A 20,277-nucleotide genomic window follows, 5' to 3' on the forward strand; every position below is an offset into this window, starting at 1 on the left:
AATTCAAAAATTGACGAAGCGGAAACCATACAATCAGAGGTGTTCAATTCCTCAAGGTGTCCAGGATTTTTTCGGGTAGGTGGGGGGGGGGTGGCGTGTTGCAAAAAAAAACTTTTAAAACATCAAAAATTTGTTTATATTCATTTTGGTACTTATTTATTATACGAGAAACACTCGAGAAGTAAAGTTTGGTTAATGCTAACGAAATAAAGCAAAATATGATGAAAATATAATACTTTACTAGCAAAATTATGAAAACTACAACTTAGAATTATGTGCCAAGAACGCAGAAACGTCCTTAGAAATCGCGTTGAAATAAGGCCTCGACCCAGTCCGATGATTTTTGATTAAAATCAAGTAGTTGCAGGTTAAGTTTTCGTAAGAGTACAAATTCACTGTGCGTTCATTGATGCAGTGTTTCGTTTTGGACAACAACCCCTTATCCTAGATAAATATAATTGCCTGTTCTTTGGTCCTTGGCAACTCCCAAATCTTAACTTGAACATCCATGGTGAGACACTATATGCTATTGCTATGCATTGCAAACTAACCGGTTATTGGCCTATCTGATCTTTGCGATCCAAATTCTTGAGTGTTTTTTGTAAATATATAAGTACCTTCATTTTTGTTACATTTTTACGAGTCGGAAAAAAAATTCGGGGGGGGGGGGGGGTCAAACCCCCTACCCCAATGATACAGCCTTACCTCAAGGATGTAAATCTTGTGCAGGAGAGTCGGGGATGTAGGATTTTCTATTGGGAGGAGGTCAGCATACAAACAACGTGGAGTTTTGGGCCGCTTTGAACGAGTCTTTTGACGGGTCTCAATAGGGTATTTCCCCTGAACCTTATTTGTATGCAGATATAGAGTAGTAGTAAAACAAAATGTCGACTCAGAATATATTCTATAGTGATTAACAAATGCAGTCTGCAGAGGAAAATATCATCGGTGAAGGATGAGGAAAAATGCAAACGTTTACACAGGAGGGGGGATTATGAACCTATACCCCACTCCAAAATCATAAGATTCCTCCCACTACCCCACGATAAAATTCACAAGAATTTTTCATTTACTTTATCTGTTTTGTTGCACTTTTTCAAATTCAACCCAATTCCCCCACCGTCGCCATTTTTCATTGATTACTGCACAATTGATTAAGGTGGTATTATTCGATATCTCTATTCAAATCCAAGCTTTTCCCAAATTCGTTTATCTCTTAGCTGCACGGATTTGATTCGTTACTGATCAAAATAAATTCATCAAACAAAATAACATGATGTTTTCAAAGATATTGATACTTAGAAATTATATTCGCAACTGAGACTTGAAGTCTGGTATTTCCTTACATCAAATAAAAACATGTATAAACAATATAGAAGGAATAAAATAATAAATAAACTGGATATAGGTGAACAAAAAAACATTTTAAGAGATATGGTGTAAATTGGATAGGGGTTCCTTGGGAATTCTATTTATTTTGATGGCCCCACAAGGTTACAGGGACCGTTTCTAGATTCTCATGCTCAGATAATGAACATGACTAAGAGGTTCTACTCATTCCTGCCTGTGATGATTATAAAAAATGACTATTCCCCTAAACCCAAACACAAAGTTCTAAGTCTTCATGCCCAGATCTAAAAAACTGTTGTTGAAAGTTCCAAAAGTATCTCCCGGCTATGGGACGAGACAGAATATGCTTATTAAACTAAGCATATAATTTGTTATCTTTTAATGAAACTGACTGTATGCTATCTCAATATTGAGAAATACACGCTTGGCTTCAGGCTTCAGGCATAAAAAACGTATACTGTCACCTAATTATTGGAAACATAATGTTGCTTCAGGCTAGGGTGTTGCCTTTTTGGAGAAACTTACTACCCGTCGTGTAACACCCAGTGGTTGTTTTCAAATTTGGGATTAACTGAGAGTTGCAGACATTACCAATTATTTAGTTATATGAAGAGCGCATAAATAAACCGTAAGCTTAAAGCTTATCTACAAAGAGAATTTACTGCTACCGAAACATTTAGCTAATCCTAATGATCAGATTCACTGTATATAAATATAATGCAGTAGGATCATTCCCTATCTCAACCTTCATATAAAGCCAGAACGAGATGCAAATGCTCCAGAGAACATTGAAAAAAGTATAAACATAAGCGACGTAAGATTTTTTTTTCACGAGTAAACAAGTCAGATTTCTCTTGAAAACGAAACTTGGCTTCGCATTTGTAACACTAAATTTTATAGAATCTAATTTTAAATTAATTTATTCCACTACATATATCAAAATCGGTAATTAGTAGTGCAATGTTATTATTAGATGTCTTTAGAAATTACAAGTAGGTTTCGAAGTCTCGAGTTGGTTTCGAAGGTATTTTGAGAAAGTTTCTGCGAAAACACGCGTTCCAGGGTAATATACACTGGACCGCTGATGGCAGATTAAATGGGAGGAGCTGTTTGTACGCACCGAGAATTTAGTAGCCAAAAATCACTGAGCCGGGATCTTTCTAACCAATGGGGGCGCACACTTTCAGAGATCACGTACACTAGGTTGTGCGTGCCAAGAGTGGCGGAACTTTGCGGCGCACGTGACGTTCTAAGATGTACACCAGGAGACGGAAAGTGGGCACCCCCTCGGATCCGGTGCTGTGTGATAAGACAAAATATACATTTCCACCGGATCCTACAAATTGTGCCAATACAATGACCGCAATACACAATAGTGTGCTATCCCAAATCAAAACACATTCCCGACTTACAGAAACATGTTTTGATTATACTGGATCGAGCGGATACTGCGCGCTATAAAAAAGCAAAACACAACAGGATCCATACAAATTAAGGCTAGATAAAAACTTGTTTACGTTGTAGCTCAAGGGGAACAGGGAACTTTTGAAAGCGGAAGACAAAAATATTTTCCAAAGGGGAAAACATAAGACTTAAAATTTACTACTATCTCAGTTGTAAAAAGTGCCTCTCGAGTACTTAACGTGTAATAGCTTGGTAGTCGTGGAATTTGGATGAACAGATAATTGATTGCAATTAGGAGAGGAGACCCTTTCCTTTTATTAAGAAAAATCTTTTTTCTGAAAAAAATTGCAAAATCCAACATTTTTGCAGATAGGAGCTTGAAACCTCACAATATGTTGTCGAATATGATGAATCTGATGTGTGATTTTTATTAAGGTCACCTCCCCTTTTTTCGAAAATCAGGCAAATTTTTTTCAGGGTCCTAGTTTTGATAAGTAAAATTAAATAAGGATAAAAACAATTTTTAATACACTTATTGCAACTAAAATTTCTTTTCTGGAGTTTCGGTTACTATCCACCCTAGTTGCTCCCTGCGTGCGATATTTGGTAAAAAAAAAAACTCACCCCAACTTGTGTTGTTAATTTAAAGAAACTAAGAGGAGGAATTATTTTTCAATATCTAAGGAGGGAATTTGCATTTCTTCAATTTTTCAAAGAAAATACCAGTAAAAGGCATTTTTCAATGAATATACCCCCCAAAAAGATATTATTACAACATCTAAGGGGACAAAAAATCGATTGGGGACACTTGCCCCCTAGCCTTTTGACGCCACTGACCGCAATCGACTTTATTTTGCATTTAGCAAAACAGTTAAGGCAACTGGATTTTGAGGAATTCTTTAGAAACGAAAATGAAAAAACCCTCTTCAAAGTGACTTCCAGTTTGAGTTTTCGAATAAACAATTAATAGCCACTGGGCACACTGGGCACTTACAGCTAAAAATAAATATATAGCTGTGGATACACATAGACCCGTCCCTTAATCTGATGATTTTCCAGGGAGAGTAGGAGCAGGTTGAGGTAAAGCACAAAAAAAATACTTGGTGCCTAATTCAAATAGATGGTCTTTCGGACCAATCTTAGGGCATAAAGATTGGTATAGGAATGTCTAGACAGGTCCCAGCAAAAAAAAAAAAATATCATTTTGAAGGAGAGGTTCTTTGGACGAATTGCAGGAGACAAATTTTTCTTTCTTTTCCCATTCCATTTTTTTCATTTCCTTTTCCCATGTGTCCATTCATGCAAAAAACATGAAGACAGCTGTACAAGCATTAAAATAAGCAGTATTCAGCTAAAATATATTCTTGCCCGCACAAGGGAGACAGGGGGAAACCCCCTGAAATTGATCCTAAGAACATTTTCCATACTAGATAAAAAAATTGTCTAGCCCGCCCTCCTCCGAAATGCTGAACTTTTGTGTACCGATGTGCATAAGCATGCTACCCACAGGTCCGAATCTCGGGAGATGATGCGAAGATTACGATATTTGTTTTGTTTTTCAAAGCCACAATACTTCCTATGGTGTCATTCAAAGCGAATATATACAGCCTATGTATGTCTATGGTGTGGAGGGGAGTCCCTGCATTATAAAATGGGCAAACTTTGACGCCGTGGTTTGACCATTCTCTCTGAAGCTCATTCTTAAAATATTACACATATCAATAAAAAAAAATGCTGACGAAACATTTGCTTACATTTCTTTTATAGGGCCAGTGTCAAATCAAAGGCCGGTTAAATCAAAAGTGAATTGATATTAACAAAAATAATACCGTCAAATTGGGTGCGGTTAATTTTTTTTAATATGAGGAAGTTTTACGAAAAAACTTCAAAAACGCATCAAAATTTGTTTTATATACATTCCTGTTACGTTTTTTCATGTCGGACAAAATTTAGGGGGGAGGTAACCTTCCCTCCCCCCTGGATACGGCCTTGGAGAAGAGGATTGTGGAGGAAAAGTGAATTGATATTAACAAAAATAATACCGTCAAATTCAGCATATCAGAGCACCCTACTCTAGAGGTTTCGATTTCAGATAGCGAGGGGGGGTCCTTGCGCAAGCTTTGACGAGCAAGCTTTGACACCGTAGATTGACCTTTCTCTCTGAAGCTCATTCTTAAAATATTACACATACCAATAAAAAAAATGATGGTCGAAACCCTTGCTTACATTTTTTTTATAGGGTGGGTATTCCAAGTTTTTTCTCCAATTTTGTAATGATTGGAAATAGCCCGTTGCAAGCCTAGGAGAGGGATTCCCTTAACCCTCCTGCGTCCATGTTTGATGACAAAATGAATCCAGCGGCTTTCTTCTCCACCTTTAACAAACGGTTTCGTTTTTCTCAAACGAAAGGAACATTTCTCAAATAAAATTTTCAAATAAAAAAGGAAACATATTTTTGAAGCCAGTAAAATAATAATCTCACCATATAAAGTGATATTTGTATCCCTTGATAACGGCTCACTACCTTCGTATACCGTGCAAAGCCATTTTCCTTGGTCACGATCTTCTGCGACAAACTGAAAAAACAACAAATAAATAATATAGCCTACCACAAGGCCGTATCCAGGGGGGGGGGGTTACCCGGTTTGAACCCCCCCCCCCCCGAAATTTTTGACCGAGTCGAAAATAAGTCGAAAATTAGTAAAACCTAGGTAAAAATCAGTAAAATTAGTCGAAAACTGAGTCAAAAATTATTAAAACTCCCCCGAAAAAAAATCCGCCCTTGGCCTACCAACAAATACACTGAAATTTAAACTCATAAAAAGCGTCCATTACCACGATCAGCGACTCAGAAAAGAAATAGGATTTTTTTTTCAATTCGTCCTCTAGGCATATTTTATGCTAAGGAAAAATACTGTCTGCATAAAACATCTTTTATGCCACGAGTGACGTCACTGCAATATTATCATGTAACTTTTTTGCTCTTTAAATGCAAATGAATATGACGTCATTCACATGAAAAACGTGTTCTTTTCAAAGTTAACGCTCTTCAGAATATTCAGCCAAAAAAAGACCCACCAAAATTATGCCATGTCCCACCGGTGGGGCCACGTTTGGAGTCACGGTTTTAACCCCTAAAAACATTATCCTCAAACATTAACAATCTATTTATTCCCGAAGGCAACTACACCTATAAAGGAATGCTAAACCTTCATTCAAGAACATAACAAGGAATTTTTTGGAGGTTGGGGTTAAAAAACTTTAAAAAATGCGCTAATTTTTTTTATATTCATTTTGTTACGGTTTTACGAGTCAGACAAATATTTAGGGGGGGGGTCAAAACCCCGGACCCCCTCCCCCTGGATACGGTCTTGCCTTCATTCAGTCCCATACGTTTTTATCTTATATTTTGCTGGTTTTTCATCCACGTTTCATTTTTTTGAATTTGATACCCGCTACTACCACAAACTGCATAGTGATCTCTTTTTTATTACCAATTGAATTCCTAACAATTTATTATTATTATATATATGTAGTATACAAAATAATTTATAAATTTATTTTATAATTTATTAAGATATATACATGGTTGTGGAAGTTCGCACTTAAAGCATTAAATTTGATTTATGTTTAGATTTCGTATAATCAAATGCTTTAAACTTTTTCCGAAGCAGCGATTGCGCAAATTGAGATCCCGAATCGTCACTTTTAACTAGTCGTTAAAAGTTCGCATGAAGCAGAACTTCGGCCTTGAGGCAAAAACAAAGGCAGTGGTTTACATGTGTGATTATTCGATGCTAAAATAGGATAATAGTTCTTATTACGATTTTCATAAATTATTAATCAGGTTTGCAGCAATACCTGCAACCTAGTAAAGAGCAAACACCGGCCCATCGTAACTAAAAAAAAAAAAATACCCGTAAAAAAAAGTCTAGTGAAAAAAAATGTCATTTGTTGCCGATTCAGTCATGACAACTATTAATTCGATTAGTCTTAATAATAAAATATTTTTTGAAAACAAATTTATAAGAAGAAGTAATAAGAAGAAAAATAGCAAGAAACCCTTGAAAATGGCTTCGGATCCAAACGAAAACTACATAAATAAAATGCAATTGCCCAGAAAGCCAAACAGAAACCTTACAGGGTACTTGTATGATATACCCCCTGACTATATTCTTCTCATATGTTTCTCTGACGCTCAATCCTAGAGAAATATACCTAGGCATAATAAAAATATAATACTTTAGAAACAAATTTGGGCTATATATTTGCACATTAGGGGGAGGGAGTTAAAGAATAGTGGATCTACATGCCTAATGTGTTAGGTACAAATATTCCGCATATAATGCAGTAAGAATTGTTGTCTAACATCACACTGTCCAAATTCTTTACCCCTCCCCCTTATGTTCAAATATATAACCCAAATAATATATTTTCAATCTATTCTGTCACTTCTCTTTGTCTTGTATCAAGCTATGCTAAAAGAAACTAACGAAAAAACGGTTCTATAATGAGTCAATGAATGAGCAACTTGAGCGGTAGGGGCTATATCATACAAGTACCCCTTACAGTTTCCTGTCCTGAACAAAAAGGAAAATCACTTGTTTGCATGGGTAGTAGGCCTACTGATGTGTGATTACGCTAAATAGTTATAGTTCTTTATGTACAGTGGAACTCCCAGTTTTATTTGAAATTCAAAAAAAAATTATACTAATAGAAACAATAGTATTTTTAAGTAGCAGTTCTTTTCAGAGAATACTTTTCAGTTCTTTTTCAGAGAATACGGGGGGGGGGTAAAGCATAGCATATATTAAGTACGTAGCCTAAGCTAGGTACCTCCCCCCCCTAAACCCCCAAAAAACAACAGTTTAAATATTGTAAACGCAATAGCAAATCACGCTTTGCATTCCATTTATCTATCAAATACCCGTTTTTTTCTGGTTTCCTGTCTGGTTTCCTTGTACAGTCTATAGCGGTGGGTACCATATAATGCACAAGCACCCATTTTGGTACTCCTTCGTTATACCTACTCTTTTATATACTGCTAGTTTGGTTAATGATAATGAAATAAAATAAAATAGGATGACTATATAATAGTTAATAAACAAATTTGGGCTTTACATTTGCACATTAGGGGGGTGGGGGCAAAGCATAGCATATATTAAACACGTAACCTAACCTGGGTACCTCCCCCCCCCCCCAAAAAAAAAACAACACTTTAAATATTTTATATGCAAATAAAACCACGCTATACATCGTATTTCACTACAGCGGTGTCTTGAATCATCCCGTAAGAACGCGTTTTTCGTCGCGTCTACAGTTTGACATATATAAAAGAGTAGGTATAAACGAAGGAGTACCCCCATTTTTTACACAAGAACCGAAAATATTACTTCTGCAATAACATTGCTAAAGCAAAAATATCTCTTCATTCATTATTTCAAAAAAATAATAATAAAAAAATTGAAAAAGAAAATAACAGCAAAGTAATTTTTCAAAAACTGAAATCGCCATTACGAAGCATGAAAATGAACCCATTGTATAAGAACTTAGCTAGCAAAGTATCAGAAACCTAGTAAAGAGCAAACTATGCCCTATAGTAGACTATAGAAGAATAAAGCACATAATTGAAATCGCCATTCTTAAAAACCCAAAACCAGAGACTTACACAGCCCAGCGTGTATAACAAGCTAAATCAGGATGGGTAACACCAGTGTATCTTTTTTCTTCCCTGAGGTGATCATTTTGAAACAATGGTCATAGAATATTGAGAAAGAGTACATTGAAGGGATATCAGAATATCTAATACCCTTATGTAGTTACAAAAGAGATAACGTCACAGGAAAGCGCTGTTTTCTGTCGTTTTGAGCCACAAAACACCAATTTTTGTCCAAAGAGAGCCAAAATGTGTGAGTAATCATAGCATATAATCGTACCTGACAATTAGGAGGTACGACAAAGCTAAATTTTGATTTAGTAAAACAAAGAAACCTGATCAACAGAATATTATAACAAAATTTAACGGTTTTAATTAGATTTCAGTTCGAAAGATGATAAACATTTATTTATGTTTCTAATTGGAAACTAATTTTTTTTTCAAGAATAATTTAAATCAAAGCTTCGGTTAGCTTGAAAAAATCTTTGGTACTTTCCCATTACCCGGACCTCTCGGGTTAATCACTGAAGAGAAGTCAATGTTAAAACCCGTATTTGACATGATATCCGCTGTAGACTAGGCAGTAATAGCCTGGTTTGCATTGCGCATAAGATATTAAACTGTGGTTTTTTGAATTTTAGGGGGGGGGAAAGGTCCCTAGGTTAGGTTATGTATTTAATATATGCAATGCTTTACCCCACCCCACCCCCCTTATGTACAAATATATAGCCCAAATTTGTTTCTAAACTATTATATATTCATCCTATTTAATTTTATTTAATTAGCATTAACCAAACTTGACTTTTTAGAGAGGCCCGGATAATGCGAAAGTGCCAAATCTTGAGAGGTTAAATAGGTTAGTTGGTCTACTGGTGGTCTAATTCTGCTTTCCCTCCTCAAAATTAAACAGTACCCGAAAGACAAGTATACAAGCTCAATGTAGTCTAAAAAAAGAAATAAATGGACAAATAGTAGATGACAGAGGGCATGTTTCTTTTCGGCATTAGCGCCAGTTTCCCCTCTTATAAGTTTTTTATACTCTTTGTTCTAGACATCATTACCTATTAAAGACGCTAAAAGTGACGTACCGACTGAAGGTACTTGTGCATTATATCGACTACACTCAAGAAGTGAAGTTAGGCAAATCATAATGAAATTTACCAAAACAAGATGAAAATATATTATTTTAGTAACACAATAATGGACACTACAACAGAGAAATATGGAGAGCAGGCCCCCAATAACACATTATCTTAAATGCCTAGCCTAATTACCTCTATATATTAAATATTTAATCAAAATATAACTGCGTAGTAGTTTCTCTCGCTCAGGCTAAGCTGATAACATCTGATTGCGCACAGAGAAACCGGTTTTACAACAGATCAAGAACAACAGCGTGGCCGCTATAGTACAGAAGTACCCGAATTAAAATTAGCGATCTTACTAAAATTAACTATCATAATGTGTTCCATTAAAAATTAGAAGGCAGAGAAATTTCTTAGAACAGAATCCGCCATCGTTTAATGTCTTTAATTTTCCATGATGGCAAGATCTATGATGATATGTCTTTCCGTTCCTACTGCCTCTGTGGCTCTTGGTGGGCCTGAAATTTTCCACCACCCCCCCTTCAAGGAAACGAGAAGATTAAAAATGTGAAGAAAGCAAATAATAGCCGTACACAATGTCTGGAGCAATAAAGTAAAGATATAACACATAATTATCTCAAAAGATAAGAAGAATCTAAACCAAGAAGAAAGCTACCCTAAAAATTGCTTATACAATTTAATTTAAGAAAGAATGAAAGGTGTAAAAAGCCAAAAGTTCAGTGGATAGGAGCATTGGATCTTCCTTGGAAGAGGCCCTAGAAACCGATCATTCCATAAATACGACAAAAAGATAGTGGCGACAACCACTATTTGTACTTTACTGAAAACAAAATACATTTTAAATGTTTTCACTCTTTTACTTTAATAAATAAAAAATATTGAAAATTTAGGGAGTAAATATCAGTATATGTAAATTAAACTGACAATCCAGGGTCATTTGTCTTTTTTCAGTAAAATGCAAATTATTTTCCGGTCTTGATTAAGCATGGGGTTATCAGCCCTACTCATGGTTATCAGCCCTACTCATGTTAATTTTTACTTGTTTTGAGTTTGAATCGGCTATTTATTGTAATTTCTGTTCGTTTTGAGTTCCATTTATTTATTTAAAATGATTTATGGTAGTTTTACCCTTGGAAAATTTCTTGACTTTATTTATGCTCATTTTTGCTTAATGAGGCTCTTTACTTTTCGAAAAACTTGTTTTGAGAAAAAACTTTTTTAAATTAAATTACGACAAAGATAGCGGGGACAGCCATCTTCACCGTCCTGTCAAATTGGAAGCCAGTAATGGCTGCCAAAATCATGCCCAGGGAGGTGTTAATCTTCGGGGGTATATTAAGTATCAAATATTGTTTAAGGAACAAGCTGAGGTAGGAGAAAGAAGTTCTGTTACTAGTACCGGTTCTGAGGATAAAGTAACACTAACCGCTGATGGCTGGCAAGTAGCCGGTGATTCTTCCCTCTCTTTTGAGGAATGTTTCCTTCCCCAGCCGGCAGCTTGGGTTTTTGGGATGGAGAAAAATTATATAGCAACATAATAATTACGTAATAATAATTATAATAATTACACCCAAGGGGACGTATACATACGCAGGTCCGACCCTTAGGAGGAGGGGTGATAATACAAAATCATTGACATTTTGTTCATTTTTCTGTTTTAGACAAATCTCTGGGAAATCTCCTCCTCTGCACTTAGTTCACATATGTAGACGCCTCTTACCAATTAAAAGAAGAATTTATGCTCTGTCCGCGCCCCCAGGCGTAGGCACGCGTAGGCACGCTTTATACCATACCATACGAGAAAGAGCATTGAATCCTTTTCAATGAACAAAATGAACCTTACACGTTTTAAAACAAGGAAATAGCTTAAGGTATTCATTCAAACAATGTTGAATCCAAGTGAATCTGCTTTCTTGGCAACTAAACTTTTACCTTGTTTCCTCAGAATATAATCATCTGGCTGTGTACATCTTTCTTTCATCAAATTGAGAATTCAATTTTAGGAAACTGTGTTACAAAATATTAATGCTGAATTTCCCATATTCCTAGTCAACAATGGAAAATATTGGATAAAAGATTTATTGGTACTTGTTAATTAAACGAAACACAACCAAAAAGTGAAGTTAGGTTAATCCTAATGAAATATAACCTTAATATAACCCTTAGTTTATATTATAGTATAATTTGGGCTATTTATTTGCATATTAGGGGGGAGAGTAAAGTATTTGGACAGCGCCACTAATCTAACCTAGCCCCCCCCCCTAATGTGCAAATGTATGACCCAAATTATAAAAGTCCAATGCATGTTGTGAAGCGCCATTTGTCTTGTTGCCATTAAACGGTTTTCAGATATCTAACCTAAGCGTAATTCTTAAGTGTCTCTATCCTGTAGTGGCGCAGTGGGTTTGATCTCAGCTTGGAAATACGGAACTCAGAGTTCGAACTCAGCTGCAGCAACACACTGCTGGGCTTGGAACTCGATTCTGGTGATGAGATTTTGCGAAAGTGTCTCCATACTAATTCAAGGAAAAGGAAGAAGAAGAAGAGATATGTTTCTACTCCCCCATTAACTAACAAGTTCTTTCCTTGAATCTAAGTCTTCATCAGACACAACAAAAATCTTTTCGGAGGAACAGGAAAGATACAGCGTAATGTCGAAAAAATCTGAAAAATTTGGGAGTTCAGGGGGGAGGCTTTTACCTACTTAGTCTTTGCTATTCAAACGAAATTTATCAAAAAGTATAAATCTCCCTAGGGGGATTTGAATCCCTCCCCCGAAATGTTTGTTCAAATAGTAAAAACGTAATGAAAATGCATTTAAGCACATTTTGATGCGTTTTTAAAGCTTTTTGTGCCCCCCCCCCTGAAAAAAAAATACTGGATACGGCCCTGGATACTAATAAATCCAATATTAAAAGTATATTGTTCTTTTGGTGTAAGTTATAACTTCACACTTGTTGGAAAATTCCTTGTTTCAGAGGGAACATGTACCTTAACCAGGGCCGTACCCAGGATTTTTTTTTGTCGGGGTGTTTTACTCAAGGATTCGTTGTCGGGGAGAGGGGGGGGAGTTACACAAAAAACAAAAAAAACATATCCATCTTTGTTACGTTTTTACGAGTCATGCAAACATTGGGGGGGGGGGGGGGGAGGGCCAGCCTTGACCTTAACACACGCAAAATTTAAGACACGTAAACTCAAATGCAAGCAAAATGCAACCTGGCACAACTCAATCTAGCAAGACTTCAACCCAGCTAAAATTGACCCTCCCCCATTACAAAATTCATCCCATGTAAAACTATGCGCACGGAAACTTCAACCCCACAAATACGACTAAAGTAAATTTCAAATCTTGTACTCCAAGCTGGGAGGGCGACTTCAAAGTTCTGATTCCTCTAAAAAATTTTGTAATGTTTCCCTTAATTCTAACAATTACTCACACAGTTGTCTGTTTTTGAATTAGCCTAGCCCATTTCCCTAAATCAATTCATGTGTACCGTAGCCTACATACTGTGTTCAATCCAGAAAAAAAATGTCAGAAGGACGATGGGACTATGGGGGATTCAAGCTTGGTAGAAGTAATTGGGGGGGGGGATAATGATTATGTTGATTATAATGATGCCAAGACGTGACAATACAATGACAACAACATTTAAGACAATGACAACTACATTTAAGATAATGACACAGAAAATGGTAAAGATGACAATCATCAACTGGATTTTTCCTTAAGCTGAGTTTTGCCGGTTTGGGGTTTGCTGGGTCAAATTCTGCGTGATTGAATTTTACACAACTGTCATTCGCACCTATTACGAAAGTTACGTGCATAGGAATTTACTCCTGGGGGAGCGATCAATTAAAGAAGACAAAATAACGATAATTAAACGGGAAAAACATTGGTGAAATCGTTAAAATTTTAAGGTTTCTGAGGACCAAGTCCAGAAGTCCCCTCTTGCATACGGGTCTGAGTTTGGCAGGTGTTTTTATCTATAAGTTTATCATAAATATATATGTATACCCATATAAAGGGGAGAGCGGGATTATCCGTCAAAAGAATCGCAAGATCCGCTTTGCCATGACATTTTTGCGCAAGATGAATATTATGGGTCTGATGCTTTGAAAATTGATTTGCTCAATTATCTCGGCGGTGATAATTAAAAGGGCGACATATGCCATTTTGGTCGAAAATGAGTTATGTGTATGTCATGGGTAAACCCAGCACGAGGAATCGAATGGTGAAGTCAGAATTCTCCTATCTCCTACCGTTGCGAAGATAAAAAAGAGACATATGCCACTTTTGGACGCGGATCGCAGCTGGGCCAAAAAGGAGATACGTGTATAGCACGTGTCCCCTTTCGACCCTGTTCTTTTGAACTTTAATCTTTGCCATATGTCTCCTTTTTAGCTCAAGAATCAGCCGAATTTCAGCATAATCATCGTGATTTGAAGAAAAGAAGAAACAGTTGTTGTAATGTGATTGAGACCACAATGCATTCCAGAAGCTTTGTTATTTGTCATTCCAGAGGTTAAATAGTTTCAGCCCAGCTTATTCACAACCAAGCAACGATAGTCAACAGCGAAATCAGCTTTCAACCCAGAGCTGGGGAATTTATGACAGTGTAATGGATCCATTTGACAACACCTGCTTTGTCCGTCACTGGCTTGATCGTCAAGTGTTGGCCACGGAATTGAACAATAATGGTGATGCAAAAATAGAGAAAAATCTGTCTCTAAATGCAAGTGAACTTGAGTTTTTGCCTTATGGAAATATACTTGATTTGGATTTGGTTCAGAGCTTGTGTAGTGACGAAAATCCTGAGACGCGATGCTCAAACACCTGAAAAGACGAGGAACTGGACGTATTGGAAATTGTATGTAGTGATGGCACTGCCAGAACTCAAAGTTCAGACCACCCCAAAGATGAGGAACCAAAGGGATTGCCACCTGTCGCTGCCAAAATGAAAAATCTGACGGCTTATTCAAATACCGACGAAGCTTCTAGCTTTGGTTCAGATGAGTATTTGCCAGTTGAGGAAAGTTCAAGTGAGAGTAGCGGAATTTATAAAGGCGATAGAAAAAGAGAGAGACCTAAAGAAGGAGAGCACAAAACCAACCGAAACACTAATGCGGTCAAAGAAAATTAATATCAGCTGGAACAAGGCAACAGTAAAGATCAAGACAAAGCTACTCTACCAGACTTCAAGAAGAATTCTGTACTTAAAAGTGCAAAAGAGAAAGCGAAACGAGCCAAGAAAAAAAGCAAGTATTAAAAAATCCAAAATGAAAAGTCTTTTTATAGATAAGGAATGCTCAGCTGACTGTAAAAGGAAATGTTCTCTGTTATCAATGGATATACGGAAAGAGATCCACAGCAAATGCTGGGCTCTGGACCACGTCGAGCGCCTAACCTACGAAAAACCACTGATAGAGGCAATGAATATGTTCCGGAGATGGGTGAAAGCAGATGGCCGTTTGCCTTTCAAGAAAAAGCTCAGTTATAGGTATTTCTTACCTTTGAAATCCGGTGATGACGGCAGTGCGAAACCGTTACGTGTCAGGGTCTGCCGAAATACTTTTATGTGGACACTAGGATTTTCTAGTACGAAGCGGATTGAGAGAATCTGCAAGAAGATTGGCAAGGAGTCTGTGACTTTTCCAGTCAAGGAGAGACCTGGTAGACAAAACAACATCAAAGAGACATTAAATAAAGAACTTATAATGATGCATATCGAGTCTTTCAGGCAACGCCAGCCACATTATCATCGAAAAAATAGTCCAAATGTGAGATATTTACCAAGAGAACTCACTGTTGAGTTGATGCTTGATGATTTTCAGAAAAACTATCCAAATGAAAAATGATCTTACGCTCCTTATGCCGCTGTGATGCACAGCATGAATGTATCTTTGAAAATGCCTAAGAGTGATACCTGTGAACTTTGTGAGACCATGAAAAACAAAGAGAAAAATGAGCAGCTAACTGAATCAGACAAGGAGGTAATGGAAAATCATAAGCAAATGGCGCAGAAAGCACGAAAGGAGCTAGAAAAAGATATGCAACAACCTCACGGAATGGAAAAAGCGGTGTACAGCATTCTTACGCAAAAAGTACTTTTGCTGCCCATTATGCAAAAAATCAAGGAGTCACACTTCACTAGCCGTTTAGTAGTCTTTAATGAGACTTTTGCTCCTGTAAAGTCAGGAAGTGTGCCGGAGACCACGTATTGGATAGTATGGCATGAAGCCATATATGGCAGAACTGCTGTTGGTGTGGTCTCAGCCATATACAGTCTGATTAGCGAGTTGCGAGAAGTGAAAGAATTTGTTTTTTGGTGTGACAATTGCTCAGCCCCCCAAAAAATTGCATTCTGTTTAGTGCACTTGTTTGCATCGTGAATCAGAGTTGGAGACCCAACACCATTAGTTTGAAGTACCTTACTAAGGGTCATACACAAATGACGGCGGATGCTATCGATGGCTGCGTCGAAAAGACGATAAGAAATCAGGCTGTTGTCGAGGATTTGAAGGATCTAGTAACCCTGATGCAAAATTATATGAGCAACACTCGTGTAAAGGTTCTGGACACAACAGATTTTTTATTTGGAAAAATGAGACGGCACCTAAACAGGGCCCTGAAAAGGATTCTATCCTGCTGAACAGAATTGTGCAGGTTACTTTTCAAAAGGGGCAGAAAGATCTATGCTACAAGTACGATTTCGACGACACTTTACAACGTTTTGATTTTCTTAAACAGAAATCGAAGCGCATGAAAGGTTTGCCAGAGAACGTGAAAGGTCCTAGCGGGATTTCAAAAGCAAAGAAGCAGGGAATTTTGAGGCTATCCACACACATTTCCGATGAGCGGAAAACGCAATTTTGGATTGACTTGCCAGTAAATAAAGGGTCTCCTGATCTAACCACGTGTTTTGAAGGATGCCAAAGTAATGATGTTTAAACAACGACCTGATAAGCTACCTTGTGATTCATTTCTTCTTGTAGATTCAAGTAGAAGTAGCATAAGTAGAATTTTGCACTAATCAAAATCCATTTTTGGTTCTGAGACACTACGAACTGCAAAACGTGTTTAGTCATTGTTTACACATCATCACTTTGGTGTGTCTTGTAGAAGTAAATCTTCCAGTGTTCCAAAAAGGTCATGCCAATGATTTCTATATTTTACTTTGCATCATTCGAAGTTCTTTCAAGAGGTTTTGCCTATTTAGTTCCTTATTTATACTCTTGTATTATTTGAAATAAAACAAAAGTCCTGGAGTACAAAAAGAGAAAGAAGAAGACTACGAATAGTTAGAGTCGGGCGAAGAAAAGTTTCAAAGTACTTTGACGAAACGATGAATTAATATAAAAGGAGGGTAAGATGCGCTCGGTCTGATAAAATGAACAAAATGGCCACAATCCGGGAGGTTCTTGTAAGTAATTCTGTAGTACACCAAGGGAAAGGAAGAGGAAGCTAGTGCAAAAAGTAAGATTGGATGAGAAGTCTCTAGTACTTCAACGGAACGATGGTCACAGGTAAATTTCATATCAAAAGAAAGCTCAGAGGCAGCCTCTGTTTGATATTGCAAACAAAATGCCCAGATTCCTTCAGTATTTTTTGGAATTCGGAATGACTGAAGAGGATTTTCTTATGGAGCTATAACATGGGGACCTGGCATATGTCTCCTATCTTTGTCAAGGAAAAAAGAGACATACGCCGTAAAATGGAATAATTTCGAGCTTGCTCAGAATACTTGAATTCAATTTATACCACTGAAAAAAAGCAGAAAAAGCTGGTCTAGAATATGTTCCCTTGATCTCTATTAGCCTCGCCCTTCAGAGCGACCACAGCCAACAAACTTTTTTCCGTTTTCTGGCTCTCCTGAAAAGTAGCAAAAATGGCGTAAGTCGCCCTTTTAATTATCACAGCCGATCTGGCTCGGGGTGCTACCATTTCATCTAACCGTCACAAGCACTAAACGTCATTTCGTCAACAAGGAAAATCCGTCAGAACCACTAACCATCAGAACATCGACAGTCACAATCGCTACCCGTCACAACGTCGACAGTCATAACATCGACAAAATCCGTCAGGATATCGCAAAAAAATCTAAAAGTTTATATAATAGTAATAAGTATATAATAGTTTAGAAACAAATTTTGGCCTTATATTAGCACAACACGGGGGGTGGGGGTAAAGCATAGAATATATTAAATACATAACCTAATCTAACCTAGGTACCTTTTCCCCCCTAAACCCCAGAAGACTAAAGTTTTAAAATTTTAGATGTTATGTTACGGATTTTGTCGATGTCCTGACGTGTCGATGTTATGACTGTCGACGTTCTCACAGGTAGTAATTGCGACTGTCAAGGAACTGACGTGTCGATGTTATGGCTGTCATGCCCTGACGGTTAGTGGTTCTGAAGGATTTTTTGTCGATGTCCTGACGGTAGTGGTCCTGACGCCTTCCAATCTGGCTCGGATGGATCTTAGAGAGGAAAAAGGTTGTCATCTCGTAACGTCACTGTGTTATTAATCATCATATGCACTACAAGGTAGAACAAAACCTTTGACTTATCAAGCACCGTATGATCCAGGCTTAAAATAAATGGGTCACGGACTGAACAATGCTGATAAGCAAATTCCTGAGCTATACAATCGACAAAAACTTTAGATCAAAAGTAAGAAATAACTGAAGTCTAATACCCAGCGGCCAATTCTCATCCAAATTGAACTATCAGACAGGAAGTGTCTAAGAAAATTTTTCCGTTAGATTCACATTGACGCTACAAGGCATAATATTTTGTTATACCCATTGGATCGATAAAATAACTGCGATGGTAAAATAAGTGAGTTTAAGATCAGTTAACTTATCCAGGCTAACAGGAAGGGTAATCGTTTTTTTAAAGGCCCATTCACACACATATTCTTCTAATACCGCGATTGAGCTAGCATTAATTCCATCCAATCAGGAAGGTCTATATAAAATCTAGTTGGCTTCTAGCCAAGCCAAATTCTCGGTATTAGTAAAATCTCAGGAACTTGTCTGTTAAACAGAACATTCTAAAGCATTACGTGTATTTTGTTGATTGTAACATCAAAGAAAACCGGTTTCATATCTACAAAGACAATTGACTGTCACGGAATTCATTGGACTTGTATAATTTGGGCTATATACTTGCACATCAGGAAGGGTTGGGGATTAGGTTACTTTATCCCCCCTCCCCTAATGTACAAATCTATAACCCAAATTGTATTATTATATAAACTAATTATCGTATAAACCAAGGTATTTCATTATGATTATCTAACTTCACTTTTTGAATATGTTCTGTTTAACAGACAAGTACCAAATCTCATTGCGAAAGGGCCTTAAGCCATTCAAAGAAAGGTATCTCTAAAGCTTCAAAAACTTTTCAATTATCAAAATCAGTAAAAAAAATAACACCACCTTTAGTACGCCTCCCCAATAATTCTGGTGGTTTGGCCTGACCGGTTACAGCACTGCCGTTTGTTTTATTTTTCAGCTAAATTGTTTTCACAATTCAATTTTACTGTTTAAAAAATTCCGGTACTCCAGTACAATCCAAAACACACTCGAGAAGTGAAGTTAGGTTAATCATAATGAAATATACCAGAACATGGAAAATATAATACTTTAGTTTATATAATAATATAATGTGGGCAATATATTTGCACATTAAGGGGCGGGGGGGGGGTGGTAAAGTCACCTAACCTTAAACTACCCCCCTAATGTGCAAATATATAGCCAAAATTATACAACTCAAAGGCATTATGTCACCCGTGAATTTTCTTTATCGCTATGGAACCGGTTATTTTAGATCTTACACGGAAATTTTAGCAAATTTCTCAAGTGTGTTATGGATTGTACGGGGGTACTAAAATTCCTAACTAATAAGGGGATATTTGAACAGAAAGGCGTTTGCTTGATTAAAAAAAGTAAATAAAAAGACCCCACTTTTTTTAAAGGGCCTTCTTAGACCCTAAAGTATTCAGGGTCACTCAAATGAAAGTGTCTAAAAACGCAAAAAGTATCTTTTCTTCTGGACTCTTATTAATACAGAATTCATCTCATGTTGCGGCTGGTAAAAAAAATAATAAGAAATAAATAAATAAAAATTCACCAGATAAACCATCCAAGAATCCCTGTACTAGAGCAAAATCGATAAAATGCATATCTGCTAAGTAAGGTTTTAATTGGCTATTGGGTTAAAGCCATCCGCCGATTCTCAGCTCTTTAGAAGAGTTAACGATGTAAGAGTTTCAAATTTTCCCTCTTTTTGGAATATTTGCAAGTCTAACTAGGCTAGTACTTTGATTTTCCAGTAAAGTTTTTAGAGAATCCTTCCGAGAAAACACATCACTTCGAAGAAGACAAAGTCAATAAAGCTAGCTGCTTTCAGATAAAAATGGTACCAATAATGTTCAAGACTTCATATAGTGTATAGAAAAATTTGTCCCTTTTCCTAGATTAGTTCAAAGACCCCTCAGGGAAATTTAGAAAACTGGACGAGAAACTTGTTTTTGAAAAATTTGACTTATTTGAGGCAAACGAATTAATATGAAATAACAAAGCCGAAAACATTCATTTTCGGTTACTGAGGGACTCCTCTAACCTTTTGGGGATTTGTCCTTTCCCTTGCAGGCAGGCTCTAACATAATTAAATATTTTAAACATACAAAAGTTTCGTCAAATGTCTTCACCCTTTTTTGATATTTCGATTTACAGCTGAATTTACCTTCTTT

General features: G+C 36.9%; 1 protein-coding gene across 2 annotated transcripts in view; it reads right to left on the bottom strand.

Moving 5' to 3' along the window:
- The window catches only part of Fas3 (fasciclin 3), a 263,488-nt gene that overhangs the window by 229,353 nt on the left and 13,858 nt on the right, over positions 1–20,277 (bottom strand). For both annotated transcript variants that reach the window (XM_089085990.1, XM_089086032.1), the window contains exon 3: positions 5,237–5,330. In XM_089085990.1, coding sequence (XP_088942116.1) covers positions 5,237–5,330 — 94 coding nt within the window. The remainder of the gene's footprint in view (positions 1–5,236; positions 5,331–20,277) is intronic.

Source organism: Artemia sp. Qi Xiang Cuo, chromosome 1 (assembly GCF_049724085.1).
Source record: "Artemia sp. Qi Xiang Cuo chromosome 1, ASM4972408v1, whole genome shotgun sequence".
NCBI lineage: Eukaryota > Metazoa > Arthropoda > Branchiopoda > Anostraca > Artemiidae > Artemia > Artemia sp. Qi Xiang Cuo.